Source organism: Sinocyclocheilus anshuiensis, unplaced genomic scaffold, assembly GCF_001515605.1.
Source record: "Sinocyclocheilus anshuiensis isolate Anshui unplaced genomic scaffold, SAMN03320099.WGS_v1.1 scaffold1980, whole genome shotgun sequence".
NCBI classification, from domain to species: Eukaryota; Metazoa; Chordata; class Actinopteri; order Cypriniformes; family Cyprinidae; genus Sinocyclocheilus; species Sinocyclocheilus anshuiensis.
Window position 1 is genome coordinate 450,686 of NW_015557235.1, and position 25,255 is coordinate 475,940.

Genomic DNA, 25,255 nt, shown 5'->3' on the forward strand with positions numbered 1-25,255 from the left:
CAAGGATGCTTAAAATTGATCAAAAGTGATGATAAAGACATTTATAATGTTACAAAAGATTTCCATTTCAGATAAATAGTGTTCATATCGATATCGGAATTATATCGTATCGACTGAAATTAAGAAATATATCGTGATATAAATTTTTGCCATATCGTCCAGCCCTATGTTGTCTATTAGATGATATTGGTGTATGTTTCTACTTCAGTCTTCTTTTAGCACTAAAAATAGCTCCTAAATCTGTGAAACGTTAGGAGTAGTGAAGAGGACTCCTAAGTCACGAAGACCAAGCCACAAACTATACTAAAATGGCTGTTGCCGGCAATCTGCCTCTGAACGTAAACATTTGATGATTATGACCTTTTAAAAAGGTATCGCCTTTGGTTTTGGAGGTTATCCCAACTCCAAATTTTCCTTCAGCCATGATTATTCTACTCTGTTAATTAAAAGGCTGTTTATATTCGAAGTCGACCGATTCATCAACACGATAGTTGATTGGCGGAACTATCGGTTATCGGCAAAAATCCATGTGATAGTTTTCCGGGATGCGTCTGTTGCTGGAGTGGCTGAGAAAGGTCTGCTGCCATTATACAGTACAAGAGCTGCCTCTAAAGGTGGAAATTACTAACAGCACTTGTTGTTTGTTTTGACACGTGACACTACGCACTGCACAGAGCGCGAAACTTCAAATGCGCATTTAAATGCAGCCGACAGAAAATCCTGCCACGGAACAATGTCATTCACATAGTTTTCCATTAAATTACATTATATTTGTCCCAAATCATTGTTAATGTACATAATAACTTCACCCTAAATAAACTTTTTCGGACCGGCACTTGAATTGAGCGTGACCCGTCTGGTACAGTGGGTACGGAAAGTATTCAGACCCCCTTCAATTTTTCTCTCTTTGTTATATTGCAGCCATTTGCTAAAATCATTTAAGTTTTGATTAGATTTGTTTGATTATTAAAGGGCACCTATTATGCCGTTTTTACAAGATGTAATATTGGTCTTGGGTGTCCCCAGAATGTGTCTGTGACGTTTCAGCTCAAAATACCCCACAGATAATTTATTATAACATCTGGAAAATGTAATTTTGGGGGTGTGTCTAAAAAAAGAGCTGTTTTGGTTTGTATCACTTTAAATGCAAATGAGCTGCATGTTCCCGCCCCCTCTCCAGAAGAGTGCATCGCATATACGTCTCTCTGCGTTGCATACCTACAGCAATAAACAGCCGGTAGCAGGTCTCCAGACTAACTATTTTTACTAGGAGCACTGTAGCCCCTTACTGAAAATTTTTAGGAGCACAAGCAGGAAATTTAGGGGCACACCTTAAATTAGCCTGCAATGCAATCGTTCACATTTTCCCCATTTTAACTGTATTACTGACAAATGTTACTGACAGAAATTACAATGTGCAATATTCTTTTAATTTCAGAGGAATATGACGTATATATATGATGAAATTACTATTTTGCATTAATAAAGTGCGTATAGTGCGTATACTATTGTGTTATTATTAAGCCCCACGAAAGCCACAAAAACATTATAAAGCACCATAAAGTTTTCGTGCACTATATTTAAAGTGTTCTGAAGTTGTTCAATAGTTTAATGTGAGGTACAAATGATAAATGAATAAAGTCAAGTTCATGTAAACTCTTCTCTCCGGCTGTCTGTCATCCTACATTCAGCATTCAGACTGCGTGTCGCGTTCGGTTACAGTCAAGACGATGAAGCTCTCTCCAAGATGATTAAATGTTCCTAATGTTATACTTGATCTGTAAATAAAGATAAATGGTTTTGCATAAAAGGAATTCATCTTGCTGGAGTTTCATGCCGTTTCTAAATCGTGTAAATTTCTACCTGATATCTGGTTGGATCACAAGACTGGAGTAGAAAGCACTATGAATTGCTCGTCACGAGCACAGTAACTGAAATTTAAAACCGTTAAAAGAAAAGGCTCAATAAACTTTAATACACTATGCATCAATATCTCTTCACTTTGTGCTTTGAACTTCTCTATGCGGAACTGCGCGCTGTGACTCCGTGTTGCTTCAAGCGCATCATTCTGCGCACGGGATGTGCATAATCGCTTTGAGCCGCTCTGTATTTGGAGCCTTTAGTAACGTAATACTTTTGCGCAATGAAAGATTATTAATAGCCTTTCTTGTTCGTCTTATCTATCATATGTTGCTGCCTCATTACTCTGCTATACATTTAAAAGAAATGTCTTTTAATTTATACAGTATTCAAAATTTGAAGTGGATCAAAAAAGTTAATCAGAGTTGTGCTAAGACAAGAACAGGTATTGTTTTGGTTTTAAGACAACTTTGATGAAAGGTTTTGATTCACTTCAAATGTTGACTACTATAGAATATATTTATATATAAATATATGACTTGTTTTTCATTTCATGTATTTTACAACAATACAAAGAGCAATGTGTAGGCCTACCAGATTTAGTCCTACACATTCACTTTTATTTGTTACCCACTAAATAATGCATTTTTTTTTCACTAGAAGTTTAGGATTTTATAAAATTATTGTGCACTCATGATTTTTCTAGACTATCTTTTGCTACCGGATTATCCGTTAACCTAGTTTATAATAGTATTTTTGTCATAGATTATGATTATATATTTTTTGTTTATTTTTTTTATAATGAAGCTGTCTATATTTAGTAGATTGTGCGTGTAACATTCAAAAGGGTGATGATGGACCTACACATTGAGGTATACAAATTCTACAATGATTTTAAAAAACTGCGCTGGTATCGGATCGATCTATCGGTATCGGCAGATACTCCGAGTGTTTGGTATAGGATCGGTATCGGTTCTGAAAAAGTGGTATCGAGCCAGCCCTACACAGAACACAGGGATTGCTAACGAGACATTGTTGACATTACAGCTGCTCGAGTGCGCAGAAAATGGAGGGCAGCATGCAACCAAACACAACTCGCTGAGGGCGGAAACTATAGCAATGCAGGGCTGTCAATCAGCCCCCGTGGCCTGGCCCTATGCAATGTGATGTCACATTGCATAGAGAATCAAAACGGCAGGCCTAGTGAGACTGGTATGGTTTAAAGAGGATTAAAAATTGAGGAGTGGGTGAATTTTTATCATTGTAGGGTGGTTGTGTTCACACACTGTCAACACACATTTATGTCCAAGCACCATGTAAACGTGGAGCTTGCATAATAACATAATAGGTGCCCTTTAATTGGTTATCGGCCAGTGCAGTCTAACCTAGTTATCATTATTGGTAAAAAAAACACTGTTGGTTGACCTCTAATAAAGATGAGAACAGTATATGTTTACATTTTTTTACAAAAATGTAGTAAATATTTAGTCTTCTCCACTAACCGCTTTGTAAGATGAGAGAGATAAATGAACATACGCATGTTTGTATGATGTAAAACATTGTGCACATGCGAAGGGCAGTGATGCATTTGTTACTTATGTTTTTTAAAAATCTGTTTAAGCAAATGGTCAGATTCGAGTGTTTATATGCTCAATATTTTCCTGTTGATCATATTATACAAGGTTGACACCACCCCTTTTAATCCAGTTGTTATGGTTATTTGGGTGAATTTACACGTTGACCCTGATGTTGAGTAGTAATCAGACACAAACTCTCAAAAGTACAGCATCCTACTTCAGCAGTCTGAAGTAAAAAAACTAAAGGTTTAATTCTGTTGTTTCTGATGTGTCATTGTAGCCTGCTGAGGAATAGCATACTGTTCTCTGTGCAATTGATTAAAACATGCTGTTCTCCTGTGATCTCTCTGACTGGCTTCTAAATTAGGCTTGCTATCCTTTAACTGTCTCACTCTTTTCCCTTCGTTCTGATTATTCTGAGTTTAATGCTGCATGTTTCTCGTTCTAGGTTTGAGGAAGTCCACTAAGAAGCGTAGTGAGTCTCCCCCAGCAGAGCTCCCCAGCTGTCGGAGGAGCACACGTCAGAAGACCACGGGCTCTTGCGCCAGCACCAGGTACTGAACCGCCAGCCTCTTCAAAACCCAGAGCAGCCTACTGATCTAGAACCATGCACAAGCTAAACAATACATGTATGTGCCCTACTGGCTGTGTGCATGACATTTTTATTGCTCATTTCCTTTGGAGAAAAATTGCACATACTGGAAAAATACGAGTCTTTCTAGTGTGCATGTATCGAGCACCTGTTTTTACACATGCTGTCAAATGAAGTATGCTTTGAAAGGCAATCCGCTTGCTAAGTCCTGACGAAAGCATAGCTGTTTTCAGGGTCCAAGCCTCTATTAGTTTCACTGGGGAATACTATCTCAGCAGCCGTTTATGAACACTGCACATTTAAGCTAAGCACTTAAATCTTACAGTGTATACTACAGTCTCTGTGCTCACAGTGTCTGTAGACATACCCTTTCACTTCAATAGGCTGTAGTTAGGGTAAAAGCCATATAAAATTTTTCGAGGATGAAAATGTCTTTACAATGGCATGCAACATTCTAAATATTCTGATTTTTTACAACTGTCAAAACTCTTATGGTTTATAATTACTCTATATTTTGTCTACTAAAAGTGTTTGTTGAAAGATGTATTATCCATTGAGGATGCAATCCATACTAGTCTTGCTCATGTATTTGTTGCGGTCGTATTTACTGTTGTTTGGTGAATTTTCACAGACAAAATCCAGGCACCTGAGGGTGAAAGATTTCCCCACACAAATTTGGCAATGGGTTCAAATTGGTCACGTGGAATTTTTTTGTTCGGTTACTTACTTTACTGGAACTTCCAGTTCATCCTCATAAGAAATCGGGTGCAACGTTTTGGATTATCTAGTAGAACTTTTTTTCACACTTTATTCTGAATGCTTGGAAACCTTGATTATAATTGGCTAAGTGTCATTTAAAGCCATTGTGAAAAACTTATCACATATCACACATATCATCTCATTACATCAATAAATTCAGTTATTGTTGGTTTATTTTATAAAACATTGCAATGTGTTAGTCTTTTTATAAAATGACTGAGTCATTGCTAACAACACCCCATTCCTAACAATGTCCCATTCACACCAAGAACGATAAATGTTAATAATATTGGCATCTGCACTGATGATAACGTTCTGTTTATTAGTGTGTGCTACAGTTATGTCGTCTTTTGCTTTAAATTCTCACACACTTTAAAGTTGGATTGATTCTGTGCTGTTTGGCTATGGACATTTTATTAAAGTAAATAGTGTATTTTGATAGTTTGGCATAATTTTAGTGTAGTATGTGTGGATTTTAATGAGAATATTGGTCTTTCTCTTTCCCTGTTGTTTTTTTTCTTTCTAGTCGGCGAGGCTCAGGCCTGGGCAAGCGCGGAGCAGCCGAATCTCGCCGACAGGAGAAAATGGCCGACTCCGACAACAACCAGGATGGGGCCAATTCATCGGCCGCGCGCACAGAGGAGACACCACAAGGGGCGTCAGGTAAAAGAGCAGCGGTGTGATGAGATTTTACTATATATTGTATGCAGAGCAGGAATTACGGGTCCGGGGGCTTGAGGTTATGTTTGGGCCCCATACCTATACTACAAATGCCCTCAACTAGAACATTATTATGGACTAACACAAAATGCGCAAAAATTAAAATATGCTTTCAGGTTCATATTCTGTATACAATTAATAGGCAACATGTCTAGCCTAGTCAAAGTTTAGCTATAATATTAAATAGTCACTATAATACAATAAACAGGATGTGATCTCTCAGGTGTGAGTCAGACAGCAAGACGAGACGGCAAAAAGAAAGGATGTGATGTTCAGAACATGGTAACTACAGTAATTATCAAAGTGGGAAGTGATGCCCTCTGGGGGCATTTGGCCAGGGGTGTTTTTACACCACAGACAAGGTTTGAGAAGAAAAAAATCATTATGAAAATATAATTATAATTAAATGTTCTTCCTAACTTCAGGCCTTATTCTAATGTCATATATAACTGTGATGTTCTGCAAAACAACAAGCTTTAAAACACTTTTTTCTTACTGGTGAAAATCAGATGGTCAAATCTGTTTTCTCTCAGGTGCATCGCAGTGTAAGCTTCACAGTCAACATTACTACACTGTATTACACTGTACTGACTCTCGTCAATATCAACAACAAAAATATATCTTGACTCCATATAGTGGTTATTTTGGGAAAATCCCAGGTATTTTGAGCAGTAGGATTATAAAAAATATGTGCTAATATAAAATTAAATTAAGTAGCCTATATAAAATTGCAAAATAAATCTATCTATCAGTACTTTTTTACTTAAGTACATAAAAAAATTTAGTACTTTTGTACTTTCACTCGAGTAAAATTGAAAAAGGAGTACTTTTACTGGAGTAATATTTTATTATACGTATCTGTACTTTTACTCAAGTAATACTACAAATGCCCTCAACTAGAACATTATTATGGACTAACACAAAATGCGCAAAAATTAAAATATGCTTTCAGGTTCATATTCTGTATACAATTAATAGGCAACATGTCTAGCCTAGTCAAAGTTTAGCTATAATATTAAATAGTCACTATAATACAATAAACAGGATGTGATCTCTCAGGTGTGAGTCAGACAGCAAGACGAGACGGCAAAAAGAAAGGATGTGATGTTCAGAACATGGTAACTACAGTAATTATCAAAGTGGGAAGTGATGCCCTCTGGGGGCATTTGGCCAGGGGTGTTTTTACACCACAGACAAGGTTTGAGAAGAAAAAAATCATTATGAAAATATAATTATAATTAAATGTTCTTCCTAACTTCAGGCCTTATTCTAATGTCATATATAACTGTGATGTTCTGCAAAACAACAAGCTTTAAAACACTTTTTTCTTACTGGTGAAAATCAGATGGTCAAATCTGTTTTCTCTCAGGTGCATCGCAGTGTAAGCTTCACAGTCAACATTACTACACTGTATTACACTGTACTGACTCTCGTCAATATCAACAACAAAAATATATCTTGACTCCATATAGTGGTTATTTTGGGAAAATCCCAGGTATTTTGAGCAGCAGGATTATAAAAAATATGTGCTAATATAAAATTAAATTAAGTAGCCTATATAAAATTGCAAAATAAATCTATCTATCGGTACTTTTTTACTTAAGTACATAAAAAATCGAGTACTTTTGTACTTTCACTCGAGTAAAATGGAAAAAGGAGTACTTTTACTTTTACTGGAGTAATATTTTATTATACGTATCTGTACTTTTACTCAAGTACTTGATTTGTGTACTTCGTCCACCACTGATAATTTTTGACTGGCACATAACTGAACAAATGTAAACGGGTTAAGGCAGGGCCCCTGGGCTGCAGCCCATTCAAGCCTATGAATGGGCTGCAGCCCTAAGATACTATGACCGTATGAGTTAAGAGCACAATGACTGTCTTAATGTCGACATGAAATGTTTTATTGTATGTTGTGGCATCCTATGCTCATTTTCTCTTTCTGCTCTGAAGCGTCTAGCTCAGTGGCTGGAGCTGTTGGCATGACCACCTCTGGAGAGAGTGAATCAGATGACTCTGAAATGGGAAGACTGCAAGGTATGTGTGCGGTAGTCCTGTTACTCATGTACATACTATGTACTTCTTTTAGTAATTACAATTACTAGGTACTAACCCTGAACCTACCCCTACCCCATGTAGTTACCTTATATCACCAGTACTTTCTTAGGTAGGTACACTAAGTACAGTGTAAGTACATGCAAGTTCACATACTGTAAAATAAAGTGCAACCATGTGTGCTCTACCTGTTATTTCATTAATTTCATTGCAGTGTTTTTTTATAGAGTTTTTAGTTATTTGTGAAGATAATATAATTGTATCTTCAGTGATATTGTTATTGTTTTTAGTTTTTTTTCTTTTAATGAAAATATTCTTTCAGTTTAGTCAATGTCATGTCAATTCATTTTAACCAACGTTACTTTGATTCAAATGGCATCTAATTTTAGTAGATAAAAATAATGTTTTAGTTGAAGGGAGTATTTAACTGAATATTCAAACATTTTATATTTAACTTTTTTGTTGTTAAAAGTAATTTAGTATCTTTAATCACTTAAATTTATTTAAAAATAATCTTTTGCATAGGATGTGTTTGGGTGCCACAAGAAAAGGGCTCGAGTTTATCAGTGTTCATTCATTGTTCAGATTTAGCTCACATCTGTTTGAATGGGTCAATTCTCAACATAAATGACTGTGATTGAGTATTTAAATTTTTTTTTTTTTTTCTAATTTTTTTCTTCATAAAATACTGGTAGTGCACAGTAAACATGTTGATTTTTTTGTGGAATTATTGTCAAAATGCACAATTTTTCTACTCATTTTTTTATCATTGATATCAAAGTGAATGAAAATGAAACGGAAACAACTAGTTGTGTGTAAGGTTTTATGTTTCCTTTTTTTCTCTCTCTCTACAGCTCTACTGGAGGCCAGGGGCCTTCCTCCTCACCTGTTTGGCCCATTTGGGCCCCGTATGTCTCAGCTGTTTCATAGGACCATCGGGAGTGGAGCTAGTGCGTGACCTTGACTTATGTTTATGTCATTTTTGTGGGATGATTCTCTGCTCAACATGTCCGTCTTCTGTCTCTCTGCACTTGCAGGCTCAAAGGCACAACAGCTGCTGCAGGGGCTTCAGGCTACAGGAGATGAATCACAGCAGCTCCAGGCTGCTATAGAGATGTGCCAGCTGCTAGTGATGGGTAATGAGGAGACGCTGGGAGGATTCCCTGTCAAGAGCGTCGTACCTGCCCTGGTGAGTACTCTCCCTGCATAAAGAAATTCACCTGGACCTCGTCTGGTTTACACAGTAGTTTATTCTGGCCAAGAACTGCAGTATTAGACAGGAAGGAAAATATTATTCAAATTATCCACAAAATAATAATTTTAGAAAGTAGTTGCAGGGTATTTAAAGTCCTAAACCTTTTATTTATTCAAATTTAAGGCCATAAATAGTAAAAAATATTATGCAGAGTTGTGCGTTCAACAGGCTTGCAGTTTTCAGAGCAGTTTGCAATCAATGAACACTGTGCATTTATGCCAAACGATCACTTATGATCTGCTTTTGAAGAATTATGGCAATGTTTACCTTATGGTGTTTATATCATACCTGCTAATTCTTGGCTTCCCTTCTAATAATGCTTTGTATACAGTGGTTAGAAGTGCCGCAGTAGCATTTTCATTCAGCCGTCTGCCCTTTTTGTTTGTGAAAATGTACAGTGTTAACTATATATTTAAAATGAATATGAATATAATCATTTATAATTGACTCATTCCTTTGAAAACAAAAAAAAAAGGTTTAAAGGCTGAAATATGAGATTATTGATAGAGAGATTATAGATCATTGTATTAAAAGTTTGGTGAAAACTTGTGTTATTTGAGCTGTAAAGTTGTTTAAATCATTGACTTTTTTTCTTTCCTTTTTCTTTTCAGTAATTTTACTCTTTAGGATGTTATAGTAGACAGTGCCCTACCCTACCCAAATGGTATTAATTTAATTTGAGCAGGTCTTAAAGCTTAAAAACCCTTCAATTTAAAAAAACTTGTAGAAACCCTGGGTTGTTCTTGCCTTTCTCTTCTTACCCTCACATCCTACTTTCTTCTTGTCTTCTTTTTGCAGATCACACTATTACAGATGGAGCATAATTTTGATATTGTGAGTATTTCTGTGAGAACTTCTGTGAGTGGGTGCATGTGTCCGTGCAGAGTCAGAACATTGTGCGAGCCGATCAAGGCCAACTGCAGAGAATCTGTCACCTGGCAATGATTTCAACCATCTATTCAGTCATTCAATTTTGACACTTAAAATTAGAGAATAACGTAATAACTGTTCACCCCATGTGTCCTTTCCTCAGATGAATCATGCATCTCGCGCCCTCACCTACATGATGGAGGCTCTGCCACGCTCCTCGGCTGTGGTGGTAGACGCCATCCCTGTCTTCCTGGAAAAGGTAAATTGCACCTCACCATTCCTTTGAAACCTGGCTGCCAATTATGTGGATGACATAATTAAAGGTGCTATATCAAGGAAAGCAGGTTTTTCTTTTGAAATTATAGTATAAATATAGACATCGAATTTTGCCCCGCTCACTTTTTACCAACTAAGTTGCAAAAACAAGTTACAACATCACAACCACTGTCAGGTATATAACCACTTACATTCACATATTCAGTGTCTGCCATCTTGATGGGAGTCTGACATTTCGTATATGAGGAAGTTAGCCAGTCATGAAAAAGAGGTGTCTTTGTGTATGTTGTCTCAAATCCATGTTTCCCTTGTGTCCACAGCTTCAGGTAATACAGTTTATCGATGTGGCAGAGCAAGCTTTGACTGCCCTGGAGATGTTGTCACGGAGGCACAGCAAAGCCATCTTACAGGCTGTGAGTACTGATGCTTTCTGAGTGTCGTGTTACTTAATTACTAGATCAACCAATGTAATAAGACACCAGACAAACTGAATTAAATTTAATAATCACAAAAAAAGTTCAAAGCATTAAAATAGAGTAGATGTGTGGACACAGGTGTGCTTTGAATGTGGAATCTGTTCTGTTGGCCCCATTTGATTTATTACAGAAAATGACATTCCACTAAGGCTGTGCTGTTTTATTGAAAATGTCTATAGGGAGGTCTGGCTGACTGTTTGCTGTACTTGGAGTTCTTCAGCATCAATGCTCAGAGGAACGCATTAGCCATCGCTGCTAACTGCTGCCAGAGCATCACGACGGACGAGTTTCACTTCGTCGCTGACTCTCTGCCCCTGCTCACTCAGAGACTCACACACCAGGTGATGAGCTGAAACACAGCAGACACCTCATTCACATTCACAAGAGCAGATGCACGGCTGTCGTGTCTAGATGTGTAACACAAACATAAACACCCCACAAGGATGTAAGCGATATGTTTGCCGTAGTGTTACTGGTGTGAATCACACCAAAGACTTTCAGATGCCGGACTTTGGGTGTAAACAATAAAATCTGTCTACCTCGGGTGTATCAGCATTTTTATTATGACTTTTGTTTTTCAGGATAAAAAATCGGTTGAAAGCACTTGTCTCTGTTTTGCCAGGCTGGTAGACAACTTTCAGCATGAGGAGGTGAGAAATGATTACTCGCACACACAAACACGGCAAATCTTATTAACCTTAAACCTGTCTGATCAATTTTTGCAAATTTGTTTGTTTAAATGGTTAATTTCAAGGGGAAAATAAGTAAATAAATCACTTAATGAGTTATCACTTACTGTTTCTGGAGTGCAAGTTTGCTGGATTTTTGTTTTTTTTACTTTGAAGCAGCTTTGTATTGTTACACTGTCAGTCATATATGTATTAAATCAACAGTGTGTACTCTTTCTCCGTTTTACCTGTACACAGATATCTGCTTTTGTTTGTCAGCAAAATGCTTTGCGTCATCCGGTGGACACTGCACAGCTCCAGGGCTTCCGTTAAAACCACAGATTTTGAACATCCACTTTTTTTATATTCCAAAAATGAATTGTGGGGTGTGTTAACAAAAAAGTTAACACCAGTTTTTTCTCTGCTTTTTTTTTAGTCGTGTTTAGTCATCTTGCCTGCTGTGAAATTAGCCTTTTTTTCTGCTTTTCATTCTCATTTCTGGCCAGTCATTTAAAGTGCATTTTAGCAGATAATGTTTGTTGTTACATCTCTTTATTATTTATTAGGTAGCCGCAATGATTTAATTTGTGAGTTCAACTGATTCAGTTTTAATATTTCATACAAATGGGCAGCATGTAGGTTTTTTCTTTATGTAATTATATAAATACATATTTCCTCATAAAGAGTATTTCAGAATTCCGTAGTTAAACACTACAGAATATGTATCTCAGATTTCATATTTATGATTTTTTTTTTTAGATTAAGCTGTGTTATAAATTTGGTGAGAATAGGACACAAGCACTAGAAAAATTTAATTAATTCAACAATTTCATTTAAAAATTGCAAATGTCTTGTGAATCACTTCAAACTGATCAGTCAAAACAACTTGTTTGTGCATTGGCCGTCACTACTCTGGTATGCAAAACATTTTTGTGCATTTAGTGTGACCTCATTAACCGCTGTCCTGTGTGTCACTGTGTCACAGAACCTGTTACAGCAAGTGGCGTCACGGGACCTGCTGACCAACATCCAGCAGCTGCTGGTGCTCACTCCACCCGTGCTCAGCTCCGGCATGTTCATCATGGTAGTGCGCATGTTCTCTCTCATGTGCTCCAACTGCCCATGCCTGGCTGTGCAGCTCATGAAACAGAGTAAGTCACTCACATGCACAAATAGGCAGTCCTGTTCTTAAGAGCATTTTGTTTTGCACTTATTCAAGATGAAGATCAATATGTGGCCTGTTTTATGAACTTCAAGTAAATGTATATTGAGTGACTGTGCGTTTTGTGTGTTTGTAGATATAGCAGAGACCCTGCGTTTCCTGCTCTGTGGCGCATCTAATGGGAGTTGTCAAGAGCAGATTGACCTCATTCCCAGAAGCCCCCAGGAGCTTTATGAACTCACCTCACTCATCTGGTATATGAAACCTCTCCTCGATCTGTGTGGTTCTGTCAGTGACATCTGATTAACATGCTCGGAGTAAACGGAGAAATTATTATGAAGCTTAAAGGATTAGTTCACTCCAAAATGAAAACTGTCATCATTGCTGTAATGAGTGTGTTTGATCACTGTGTTTTATCTCTATGCTGTAGTGAGCTGATGCCATGTCTGCCCAGAGAGGGCATCTTTGCGGTTGACGCCATGCTAAAGAAAGGCAGTGCTCAGACCACAGAGGGCGCCATCTGGCAGTGGAGAGATGACAGAGGCCTGTGGCACCCGTACAACCGCATTGACAGCCGCATCATTGAAGTATGTTCAGCGCAGTGCAGATGTAGTTTAACGTGGCATTCAGAAGACCAGTTAATAATTCAGAATCACCATTTGATCTTAATTGCTCACTTTTTCTTAGACTGCACACCAGAACGGAGAAGACGAGATAAGTCTGTCGACACTCGGCCGTGTCTACACCATCGACTTCAACTCTATGCAGCAGATAAATGAAGACACTGGCACTGCCCGTGCCATTCAGAGAAAACCCAACCCTCTGGCCAACCCCAACACAGGTGCACATGCCACACTATACTATATTTAAAGGGTTAGTTCACCCAAAAATGACAATTCTGTCATTAATTACTCACCCTCATGTCATTTTAAACCCGTAAGACCTTCGTTCATTTTCGGAACAAAAATTAAGATATTTTTGATGAATTCTGAGAGCTCTCTGACCCTCTCATAGACAGCAATGTAATTACCACGATCAAGGTCCAGAAACGTAGCAAGGAGATCGGTAAAATAATCCATGTGACATCAGTGGTTCAACCGTAATTTTACAAAGCTACGAGAATACTTTTTGTACGCAAAGAAAACAAAAATAACGACTTTATTCAACAATTCGTCTCCTCCATGTCACCCTGGTGCCATTTTGGAGAGTATCCACTAAACGTAAACAGCGTATGCTATTCTGTGTCAGCTGCGTCATGCGGATACGTTGTTTTCATTCAAATCAAAGCGTAAACAACGTAGAAAAAGTCAACGTAGAAAATCAAAAATATCTTCATTTTTGTTCCGAAGATGAACGAAGGTCTTAGGGGTTTAGAACAACATGAGGGTGAGTAATTAATGACAGAATTTTCATTTTTGGATGAACTAACCCTTTAATATTCCGTGAAAAATTGAGGGATTTTTTTCAGATATCAATAACTAGAATTGGAAAATGTCACAAAAAAGTAATTAACAATAGTTTTAAAAATAAATATGAATGAAAAATGTAAAATAATGCCGCACTTTATTATTTCAGCACTTGTAATTATTAAGATAAATTAAAATGCATAAAAACACATGGCACTACTGACACTGATGCTATATTATTATTTTTTTAATATGAAATATATAATCTACAAGAAATGCAGAAAGACAAGAAATTGTCTTTTGAAGCAAGAGATTGGATGATCAGAAGCAAGATAAACTATTAACATTTGTCACATTAACTTGGTGGACATTAACATTATGAAATTTTGATTAACAAGATCTACTTCACAGCATGTCTTTGGAGTGCATGTTTGTTTGGATCGCCTTCAACTCTAAATATGATCTGCACAATTCAAAAGTCATCTCTTTTTATACAAAATGGCAAAGTAAAGGCTTGTTCACACCGGGACGAATATCGCGCGTGATTATCGCTGACGTTTAACATGACTAAACAAAGGGCGCCAATGTGAGTGTGCACACCGACACGCAATACGCGAGGTGTAAAAGCGTCATTTTATTAAAAAAAACCTCGGGCTCGTTTTTTTGGTTTGACGATCTAATATCAGGGAGTGAATTTGCACGGTCACTCGGCTCATCGCCAGCAAAAATCGCTTGGGTATGAACACAAAAGACGTGTCGAAAAATGCCGGCGATAAGCACGCGCGATAATCGTCCCGGTGTGTACGAGTCTTAAGGCAAAAATTATGTACCTATCCTTGACTTTGTAACTTGTAAATCTTAACATTGAAACTGATGTTATCCTCTTTTATTGTCGGCAAGCATGCAGTACTCCAAGGCCAAAGTTTGTGAAAGACATGGAAGTGTAGATAAGTAAAACCATTCATAGTAATCAAATAATTCTGGTGTAATGGAAGAAAAAAAGTCCACAAAGCAACTATCTGCGCCATTTAATCAGCAAATATGATATATTGGGCAGCCTCTACTGTCAAATAATTATGACCAGTGTGAAAACAAACACTTACAATGGAATCAATAAACAGGGAATCTAATTTTACTTCCATAAATGGGGCACATTACCAAATTATAAAGGATATTTAGCAAGAATAAAATGTTTTAAAATAATAAATTGTGTAAAACTGTGTCTGTCTTCACAGGAGGGCACTTGGAGGTGCGGCGAGAAGACGCACGCGCTCAGCTGATGAAAGAGGACCCTGAGCTGGCCAAGTGCTTCATAAAGACTCTGTTTGGGGTTCTGTATGAGGTGTACAGCTCCTCAGCCGGGCCTGCCGTCAGACACAAGTGCCTTAGAGCCATCCTCCGGATCATCTACTTCGCAGATGCAGAGCTGCTTAAAGACGTACTGCGCAACCATGCTGTGTCTAGGTCAGTCTGTGAATGCAGAGCTCTGTGTGAAAGCAGGAAGATGTTAATTATCATCACACCACTGTCCCGGTGTTCGTTTGTGCACCTATTTCCATTTCACGATATAATTGTCTTCCATTTCAGTTTTACATTAACGTGAAGATACATGGCTTATGCAAAGCTTGTTAGAGTATTTGTTTGGTTTGACTAATCCTGAACTTTTGTCTGTAGCCACATAGCTTCCATGCTGTCCAGTCAGGACCTGAAGATTGTAGTGGGCTCTCTGCAGATGGCTGAGATCCTCATGCAGAAGCTTCCAGATGTGTTCAGTGTTTATTTCAGGCGGGAAGGTACTGGTATCTGGTTTTTATATTAGCTTCACATCAAACCTCTGCAGAAGTTACTTCAAAGAATCAAATCTCACAAGCTGTGGCAAGATTACTGAAAAACAAAAAGTTGTCTCCAACATTACATCATCCTGCAAAAACATATATTTGATTACAGTAATGCATTACACCCAACACTGGTGTTTTATCGCTCTTGTTCTGTTTAGGTGTTATGCACCAGGTAAAGAACCTCGCTGAATCCGAGGTGTTCCTCACCAGCCCTCCGAAAGCGTGCACCAGCGGCACAGCTAGTCTTTGCACCACCACCATCACCACAGCAACCACTACAGCAGCTTCTAACGTCACATCCGACTTAGGCTCGCCCAGTTTCCAGCACAGCATGGACGACTCACTGGACCTCAGTCCGCAGGGGTATAGAGCCACTCTCACACGCACCGTTACTGATCTAGAGTTTGCAGACTTGGTAACTAATGTCTTGCCATTTAAAGCTTGAACCCTCTGTTCTCTAGTAGGTTGAGTGATGTTCTGAAAAGAAAGCGCCTTCCTAAAAGAGGACCAAGGCGTCCCAAGTACTCCCCACCCAGAGATGATGACAAAGTGGATAATCAGGGTACGTAGTCCTTGTGTTGAGAATTACAGTGGTGCCAAAAGTACTTGATGTCTTATCGAATACAAAGACATTCATACAGTTTTCAGTGCTTTGTAGGTTCAGCTGCTTTTTTGGTGTCATGTTTTATTTGACCATTGCGCATGCTTTATTACACTTGTGACTGTTGTAAATGCTTTATTACCTTATGCTGCGTATCTCCTCCACAGCTAAGAGTCCTACAACCACACAGTCCCCCAAGTCCTCTTTCCTGGCCAGTTTGAATCCCAAGACCTGGGGTAAGCTGGGGACTCAGACAAACAGCTCCAACTCAGAGCCCTCGCGCACTGCAGGGGTCAGTGGTCTGGCACGAGTGCCACCCAAGGACTCTGTTACAAACAACAGGTAAAGCTACGTCTTTATTTGTGTTCTGATTTTTTTATAATGTAATTAGGTTGTCACTGTCATTCTTCAGACTCTTGGTTATAGTTTCAAGGTTGCAAAATAAAAGTTCTTTTGATATCCATAGTTAATTTTTTGGACGTTTCAGGGATAAGATAAAGGCTTGGATAAAAGAACAAGCCAGCAAGTTTGTGGAGCGTTACTTTAATTCTGAGAGCTTGGATGGAAGCAACCCTGCACTGAACGTCCTGCAAAGACTCTGTATCGCCACAGAACAACTGAACCTGCAGGTAACCCCAGACACAGTTATCATTTGTAGCCATTATAAAGCAGTTATTATGCTGATTCTATCATGCTGCCTAATTTAAATGTTTTACCACAGAAGCAATAAGCATGTTATGAAGCACTTTATGATGCTGTTTATCACTTTTTAATGTGTACGGTTTAGAAAGAAAACCATATTTGAGTTTTTGTTGTTCAGTGGAATGTATTCTTTCTCTCAAACTGTGTTTTTATGCATGGGTTGACATTTTCAGGTTGACAGTGGTGTAGAGTGTCTAGAGGAAATAAGCAGTATTGTATCTGAATCAGACGTGTCCTCCTTTGAGATCCAGCACAGTGGGCTTGTGAAGCAGCTGTTGTTGTATCTGACATCAAACAGTGAACGGGACACTATCAGTAGAGACGAGAGAATCAAGAGGTTCCTGCATGTGTTCTTCGGCTGCCCGGTTAGTGACACTTGAAAAAACACATACAGCTTCCTATCCCTCACAATGCTGATTTTCCTGCTTTTTTTCCAAATACTATCAATAATTACTTTTAGCTGAGCTATTGGCACAGCCTACCCCAAAGCATCTCTGACACTGAAATTTATAGGAATATGTATGTATGTTATATAGAGACAGCAAGGCAACTCACTTGGTTTTGTAACAGTGTTACACTTTTCCCTTAGCACTGAATGTATTTGACACGTTAATTGGGCTGTTTGTTTGTAGTAGTTACTGGTGTGATCAGTGTGACTCATTGTTTGTTATATGTGATTCAGATACCAGGGCAGGAACCTCTGGGACGTTTGGACCCAACAGAGAATGGCCCACTGCTGGCATTGGTGCACAAGATGAACAACTGCCTTAGTCAGATGGAACAGTTTCCTGTTAAAGTGCATGATTTTCCCAGTGGGAACGGCAACGGAAGCAGGTAATTCCCTCTGTACTCTCTTCTTTAATGTTCTTGTTGTAAATACATCCATTTATCTTTCCTTTCATATTCTACTTTTTTTTTATTATAATGGATTCAAACCAAAAGCTAAGATTATATGTAACCCTGGACCACAAAACCAGTTTAAAAGGGTCAATGTTTTGAAATTGAGATTTATACATCATCTGAAAGCTGAATAAATAAGCTTTCCATTGATGTATGGTTTATGAGAGGACAGTATTTGGCTGAGATACAACTACAGTAGTCAACATTTGAAGTGGATCAAAAAAGTTCATCAAAGTTGTCCTAAGACAAGAATGCATTTTGGTTTTAGGACAGCTTTGATGATGAAAGGTTTTGATCCACTTTAAATGTTGACTTCTGTATTTGAAAATCTGGAATCTGAGGGTGCAAAAAAAATTAAAAAATATTGAGAAAATTGCCTTTTAAAGTTGTCCAAATTAAGTTCTTAGCAATGTAAATTACTAGGGGTGTCCCCGACTAAGGATTTTCATAGTCGAATCGGAATTTTCGAATCTTGCCGATAGTTGACATCATGATAGTCGAATCATATGTTTGGGGGCGGGGCAAAATACATTACCAAGAGTCAAGTCAAACATTCGACAGTCATAATTACTGACGTTAACGGACGCCTCGCAGATACAAACGGGGTAAATGTTTTATGTTTTGATTAAAGTATAGTTAACATTAAACGTCAGCGAAACCCTACGAATTCACAACATTTTGTACAACAGTGCTCTCATTATAACGTTATGTATATGAGAGTAGTTATTAATGTTCTGCATTTCTGTTTTGAGCTGTGCGCGCTGAAGATCACCAGTGGAGTGAAGCATCTGATAGCAGGTTTTAAATAAATGGGATTTAACTGATCATTTATCTCATATATAATAAGCTTCGTTATTTATACAACATTACACAAATATTACGACTTATAGGCTACCTGCACAAAATCCCCCAAATGCAGAAGTGAACGTTTCGGCACGGCTCTGAATGAAGTCCTTTTGTGGACGCGTTCTTCACGTAACAACGTGCAGGAACACGGCAACTAAACTCTAAAAATTCACAGCTTTTTATTATAATAGTGTTCTCATTATGTATATGACAGTCCCAGTCATAGTTATTAATATTCTGCATTGTTGTTTGTCCTGCTTGCACTGCGCGCTGAAGAGATAATCACCGTAGTACTACAATGAAGTGCTTTACTGTAGCGTAACTCAACCAAATGCATCTTATATGAGAAATAATATATACATATACGTTATATATAAACCGGCTGAAATGTTTTGAAATCACTTGTACCCTACATGATCGAAAAAATCCAGTCTCTCACTCTGCCTGTGTCAATTTATGTCTTGTTAAAGATTTAAATCCTTGCTGCCAAGATGCTTCTCTGTCGGTCACGGGTTATGGAAAGTGAAACTTGAATCTATAGAGTTGGTTGGATTTATTCACACATGTTAAAATATTTGTTTAAAGCTTCTTTCTTTCTTTTCAGATTCTTATTTACAGCATTATCTTAATAGGCTGTATATTAACTTATTGGGAGAAAACCGGTAGTTCTATGTGAAATCAGACATTTGAGCACCCCCATATATAGCCAAAATGACATGATCATAACGCCTCTGCGAATATTCGACTGTGAGATTGGTAGTCGAATCAGGCTCCTCCTATCGAATCGTCGACTATTCGGGGTCACACCTATAGATTAATAATCAAAAATTAAGTTTTGATATTTATGGTAGGAAATTTACAAAATATCTTCATGGAACATGATCTTTGCTTTATATCCTAATGATTTTTGGCATAAAAGAAAATTCGATAATTTTGACCCATACAATGTATTTTCGCTATTGCTACAAATACACCCCTGCTACTTATGACTGGTTTTGTGGTCCAGGGTTACATATAACAAATTAATTAGTCTGACTTTGATGGAAAAAATGCTGCTTTAAAGCAATTTAAAACATACGTTTAAAATTGTAATACAAACTTGGTGTATTTTTTTTATGGATGCAAACAAAAGATTTAATATGGTAACAATCTACATGTTTTTATATATTTTTATCTCATGCTGATTGTTATTCTTTTGTTTGCAGGGGTTCACAAGCCCTTAAGTTCTTCAACACACATCAGCTGAAGTGCCAGCTGCAAAGACACCCAGACTGCACCAATGTAAAACAGTGGAAGGGCGGGCCAGTCAAAATTGACCCCTTGGCCCTGGTACAGGCTATTGAGAGATACCTTGTGGTTAGAGGTAAACACACAAGAATCTGAACATGATGTTCTCAGTTCTCTGGTTTCTGAGTTCTCAGATGAGATGGTTGACTTTTGCGGTCTCAACAGGGTATGGAAGGATCAGGGAGGAGGATGAAGACAGTGATGATGATGGTTCTGATGATGAGATTGATGAATCTTTGGTACGGATGATTGTTTTCATGATAATATTTACTTAGTAACTGTGATCAAAATGACATACTGTGTGTAGTAGTATGCACTTTTTTTTTAATACTGTTGACTACCGTTTCCCAAAGGCTGCCCAGTTCTTGAATTCTGGGAGTGTACGTCACAGGCTGCAGTTCTACATAGGAGAGCACCTGCTGCCGTACAACATGACTGTTTATCAGGCTGTCAGGCAGTTCAGCTTGCAGGCTGAGGAGGAGCGAGAGAGCACAGATGATGAAGCAAATCCTCTGGGACGGGCTGGCATCTGGACCAAAACACACACTATATGGTACACAACTTGCACGCCATTTTCTCACTCTTTCAGAAACTGCACAATCACTAATGTTTGCCTTTTCCATGAATGTGATGCTAGTCTGCAACCCTAGTATTTGAACTATTTTGTATTTATAGTGCGTGTTAATATATATTTGTTACAGGTATAAGCCAGTCAGAGAGGATGAAGAGGGCTGTAAAGACGCTGTCGGAGGGAAGAGGGGTCGCGCACAGACGGCTCCCACTAAAACCTCCCCTCGAAATGCCAAGAAACAGGACGAACTGTGGCATGGTAGGGAAATATCATGTGCATTTGTGTACTGATAACCTATAAAAGCTGTATAGGAGTTTAGTAAGGGACTGCCTTGGAATCCATCTTTATTCAGACTATATTTGTTTTTTGTGTGTGTGTTTTCAGAGGGTGTGTGTCCCAGTGTGACAAACCCATTAGAGTCATACCTCATTAGTGATCCTCCAGAGGGCATCACTTTTGATGATCCTTCAATGGAGGTGATTCTGCTGCTGAGGGTCCTGCACTCCATCAGTAGATACTGGTTCTACCTGTACGATGTGAGTACCATATTCAAGAACACTTGCATTCATACAAAAAGCACAGGTACAATAACAGAACCTCTATCAAGAATGTATGCTTAATTATGATAATAATTAAAAACGTGGATGGTTCTAAAATAGACTTCATTTTCTTTCTTTTTTTTTTTTTTTTTTTCCTCTTTGATTTTGGTGTGAAATGTGACCTGGGGCCTGTTCCATAAAACAGGCTTATACCGAATAAGCCAGGCTTATTTCAGTTAGTCTGATTTATTTTGAACCAAGGGCCAGTTGCATAAACTTAGCCACCATGTTAAGACTGTGTCTTAAGAACTAGTTTGACCAACTAGCAGTGGCCAAGGGGTAATCAGTCTTATTTTTCCAATACAAATAAGACCAATCTTCCTTTTCATAAATTAATTATAAAAGTTATGACCAGTCTTGAAGAAAAACAATTAGATGACTAACTTTTTAAGACTAATCTAAACAACCTAATGCAACCGGCCCCTGGCTCATTTGGTAAACTTGTTTTATGAAACAGGCCCCTGGACATATTTCAGCGAGATTCACCCAATAATAAAGCAATCAAACAGAGTAGACTTTACATTCATCTGTCTCTTTTCCCCAGAATGCTGCATGTAAAGAGATCATTCCCACTGGTGAGTTTATTAACAGTAAACTGACAGCAAAGGCCAACAGACAGTTGCAGGATCCGCTGGTCATCATGACAGGGAACATCCCCACCTGGCTCACTGAGCTCGGCAAGACCAGGTACTGCAAGCTCTTCATCTCATTCGTCTTAAATCTGTACTTTTTTACACCTCTAATCTTCTCTCTTCTAGTCCATTCTTTTTCCCGTTTGACACGCGGCAGATGCTCTTCTACGTGACGGCGTTTGACCGCGATCGCGCCATGCAGCGCCTGCTCGACACCAACCCAGAGATTAATCAGTCTGACTCGCAAGACAGCCGTGTTGCTCCACGCCTTGACAGGAAGAAGGTTGCCCTAAAATTCCTGTTTAAGCATTTGCATGCTGTAATTGCTTCATATATGCCATAGCAGAGGTATGTATTCACAAACAACTTTCTAACATTCTCTTATTCGTTGTTTTGTATGTATAGAGAACGATAAACCGTGATGAGCTCTTGAAGCAAGCAGAGTCTGTAATGCAAGACCTCGGGAGTTCCAGAGCTATGCTGGAAATTCAATACGAGAACGAGGTATGCATGACTGACGATTAGGCCAGAAACATAATCTACACAAATTCTTGGCCAGTGCATTTCAACCGTGTGGTTTGTGTTCTTGCGTTACTGTGTTACAGTAACAAACAGGAGGCCCTGAGGATGTGGTGTTGTTCTGGTAGCTCGCTATAAACATACTGACTGTTTGCCACCACTGTTATTTCACTAGCCCATGGAGTCTGTGTGTTTCAGCCAGTGCAATTTTAAACAAGTCTATCTGTTTCTGCTCAGAGTCCACTTTTCTGTCAGTCTTGTTTGATTTATGCCTGACTTCTCTCTGTGTCTCAGGTGGGAACAGGCCTCGGACCTACGCAAGAGTTCTATGCTCTGGTGTCTCAGGAGTTGCAGAGGGCCGATTTGGGTCTTTGGAGAGGAGAGGAAGTCACTCTCTCCAACCCTAAAGGTAACTGTCATATATTTGTCAATTTTGAGCACGGTTTCCAGTGTAACACAAATAGCATTCTAATGCTGTTCACTAAGCTTGTTTCTTCTGTCTGTCTCTCTCTCTCCCTCACACACACTCTGTCTGTCTCTGAGCAGGAAGGCAGGAGGGTACCAAGTATATGTTCAGTTCCAGAGGGTTGTTTGCTGTACCGTTTGGACGAACTACCAAACCAGCTCACATCGCCAAGATCAAAATGAAGTTCCGTTTTCTTGGAAAACTGATGGCTAAAGCGATCATGGACTTCAGATTGGTACGTTTACTTATGACAAAATGACTTGAATACATTAAAAAAAAAAAAACAACTAAAACTAAAAAGTTTTTTTCATATATATTTCAGCCTTTTAAAGTTGTTCATTACAATCTCAGAATATTTTTTACATTTATGCTTTTAAATTAGGGGTGATCCAATATACTGGAATCAACGACAGCCATGGTACTAAACAAAAAATGAAATATTGATATGTGAAAACTACACAAGTTCTAGTAACAATCTGCTTGACACTCCAACATAGTAGATGGCAGTATTGCACCTTAATGCTGGTTGCCACCCATCATAAAACAGACAAAAATTTACTTTTTGTATGCTTTTGTGCAGTTATGGTCACAAACTCGCTCTCTGCCTTCCTACACTCGTATTTAAAGTGTGATAAAACGTAAAGATGAATTTGAGTGACATTGTTTTTTCCAAACTTCTATAGATAATAGCAATAATATTATTGTGTAGTCTTTTGACCATGTTCATCATGCAGTGAAAATGACACCATGACACCTTCCTCTTCTGCTGGTAAAATAGTCATACGATAACTAATATCATCACTGCAACACACACACAAACACACACGCAGCATTAGCTCCTGCTCTGGTTTTGGTTTGTACAGAACGCTCTCTGGCAGTTTTTTTGGAATTAAGCTCAGTTTGTTTTTCCCAATCGTTTAATATCTCCAGACACAACAAGAGAATATCATGTCATTGAATCTTGTTAATTGAGGTGGTTTTTTTTTTGTCTCTAGTTGGACTTGCCTCTAGGTTTTCCATTCTATAAGTGGATGCTGAGGCACGAGTCCTCCGTCAGCTCTCATGACCTGGTCAACATTGATCCTGGCGTCGCCAAATCCATCCAGCACCTGGAGGACATCATCCGCCAGAAGAAGAGAATAGAGCAGGACCGATCACATGTGAGCACTGGCCGCTAACTACGTAACACATGGAGACATGAAACATTCAAAACCAACCAACACCTGGACTTTTTTTTTGTATTGTAACTGTCTGTATTTGTCAGACACGGGAGACCCTACAGCAGGCCTTGGAGAGTCTCAACATGAACGGCTGCTCGGTGGAAGATCTGGGCCTGGACTTCACTCTGCCTGGATTCCCAAACATCGAGTTGAAGAAAGGGGGCAAAGACGTGCCAGTCACCATTCACAACCTGGAGGAATACCTCAGAGTAGGGGACTGAATAACCTGACACGTCATCATTTGTATAGCCTGAATAAACCGCTCTTACTTCACCGCCTCTTGTTCCGTCTGTCTGTAGTTGGTGGTCTACTGGACACTCAATGAGGGCGTCTCTCGGCAGTTTGAGTCGTTTAGGGAAGGATTTGAGTCTGTCTTCCCTCTGCATCACCTGCAGTACTTCTATCCTGAAGAGGTGAGGGCTTTCAACAGTTTAGTCATTCAGTTTTAAAGACCAAGCACTGAAGGTGCCACAATGGTGTGCCAAAGGTGTCATGAATGGAGAATTCAAACTTTGCCTAAACTTTTTACACATAAGTAGACATTGTTTTGATATGTAAGAACTGTGTACAGTTAACAGTCTTTGTCACAAAACCATAGGGCTGGGTATCGTTCAAAAATGTCCGATACCGATACCTTGACTTCAATACCGGTTCCTGAACGATACTTTTTTCGATATCAATTTTAACAAGATTACATTATCTACAAAAAAAAACTTTGGTTTTATTTTTCAGCTTGTTTGATGTTTATAAAAACTCAAAGACTCATCTCCTGAGCCACTGCACAAAGGAACAAAATGTAACCAACACAATAAATCGGTGCAAAATAATTTTAATAAAGCTCAAATAGTCTTCAGTTTACACATCTATTAGGCTACGGCCAAAACACACAGCGGACCGACTGTGCAGACCGATCGGTGTATTACAGTACCACGAGAGCTAAAGAGAGCAGACTGCTCCGTGCGCTTTCGAATCGCTCTCGCGGATGTCAAACACTGATCGATCTGCGTCGCACCTCTTCTAGTCGAACACACCAGCTATTGCTGCAGGCTTATTGGCTCACTGACGCTGATGAGATTAACCCCTTAGGTATCGAAATTTGGTACCGAACGACGAGACGTTTTTCGATACTCGATGGTATCGAGGCAATACGGTCGGTGCCTAAAAAGTATCGAACTCGATACCCAGCCCTACAAAACCATTAATTGCCATTTATGCGTTTGTAACTGAAGCCAGTGACTAAATTGTCAACTTCTTAGTATCAAGAAAATATGCAATTAATCAAATTCTGATTTAATTATATACAGAAAGCAATCAAAGAATGCTCTTACCTTATAATCGCTGGAGCTGTCATTTTTTAAGCAATGTGAGCTCTCAATGTCACGGTCATAATTACAC

The 25,255-nt window shown here is 38.6% G+C and overlaps 1 protein-coding gene across 6 annotated transcripts in view; it reads left to right on the top strand.

Annotated features, from left to right (window-relative positions):
• trip12 (thyroid hormone receptor interactor 12) overlaps window positions 1–25,255 on the top strand; it is a 75,494-nt gene that overhangs the window by 47,606 nt on the left and 2,633 nt on the right. For 5 of the 6 annotated variants that reach the window (XM_016474421.1, XM_016474427.1, XM_016474424.1 and 2 more), the window contains 35 exons: window positions 3,886–3,991; window positions 5,315–5,451; window positions 7,465–7,548; window positions 8,421–8,516; window positions 8,604–8,755; window positions 9,620–9,655; window positions 9,855–9,950; window positions 10,288–10,380; window positions 10,623–10,784; window positions 11,025–11,093; window positions 12,097–12,262; window positions 12,410–12,527; window positions 12,704–12,860; window positions 12,961–13,114; window positions 14,915–15,143; window positions 15,354–15,472; window positions 15,676–15,880; window positions 15,979–16,079; window positions 16,286–16,460; window positions 16,606–16,747; window positions 16,994–17,185; window positions 17,503–17,654; window positions 19,772–19,929; window positions 20,019–20,092; window positions 20,207–20,406; window positions 20,555–20,682; window positions 20,809–20,960; window positions 21,568–21,710; window positions 21,782–21,938; window positions 22,061–22,159; window positions 22,469–22,583; window positions 22,721–22,875; window positions 23,636–23,800; window positions 23,905–24,069; window positions 24,160–24,273. In XM_016474421.1, the coding sequence (XP_016329907.1) occupies window positions 3,886–3,991; window positions 5,315–5,451; window positions 7,465–7,548; window positions 8,421–8,516; window positions 8,604–8,755; window positions 9,620–9,655; window positions 9,855–9,950; window positions 10,288–10,380; window positions 10,623–10,784; window positions 11,025–11,093; window positions 12,097–12,262; window positions 12,410–12,527; window positions 12,704–12,860; window positions 12,961–13,114; window positions 14,915–15,143; window positions 15,354–15,472; window positions 15,676–15,880; window positions 15,979–16,079; window positions 16,286–16,460; window positions 16,606–16,747; window positions 16,994–17,185; window positions 17,503–17,654; window positions 19,772–19,929; window positions 20,019–20,092; window positions 20,207–20,406; window positions 20,555–20,682; window positions 20,809–20,960; window positions 21,568–21,710; window positions 21,782–21,938; window positions 22,061–22,159; window positions 22,469–22,583; window positions 22,721–22,875; window positions 23,636–23,800; window positions 23,905–24,069; window positions 24,160–24,273 (4,766 nt within the window). The remainder of the gene's footprint in view (window positions 1–3,885; window positions 3,992–5,314; window positions 5,452–7,464; window positions 7,549–8,420; window positions 8,517–8,603; window positions 8,756–9,619; window positions 9,656–9,854; window positions 9,951–10,287; window positions 10,381–10,622; window positions 10,785–11,024; window positions 11,094–12,096; window positions 12,263–12,409; window positions 12,528–12,703; window positions 12,861–12,960; window positions 13,115–14,914; window positions 15,144–15,353; window positions 15,473–15,675; window positions 15,881–15,978; window positions 16,080–16,285; window positions 16,461–16,605; window positions 16,748–16,993; window positions 17,186–17,502; window positions 17,655–19,771; window positions 19,930–20,018; window positions 20,093–20,206; window positions 20,407–20,554; window positions 20,683–20,808; window positions 20,961–21,567; window positions 21,711–21,781; window positions 21,939–22,060; window positions 22,160–22,468; window positions 22,584–22,720; window positions 22,876–23,635; window positions 23,801–23,904; window positions 24,070–24,159; window positions 24,274–25,255) is intronic. The other variant, XM_016474426.1, reaches the window with a different exon arrangement.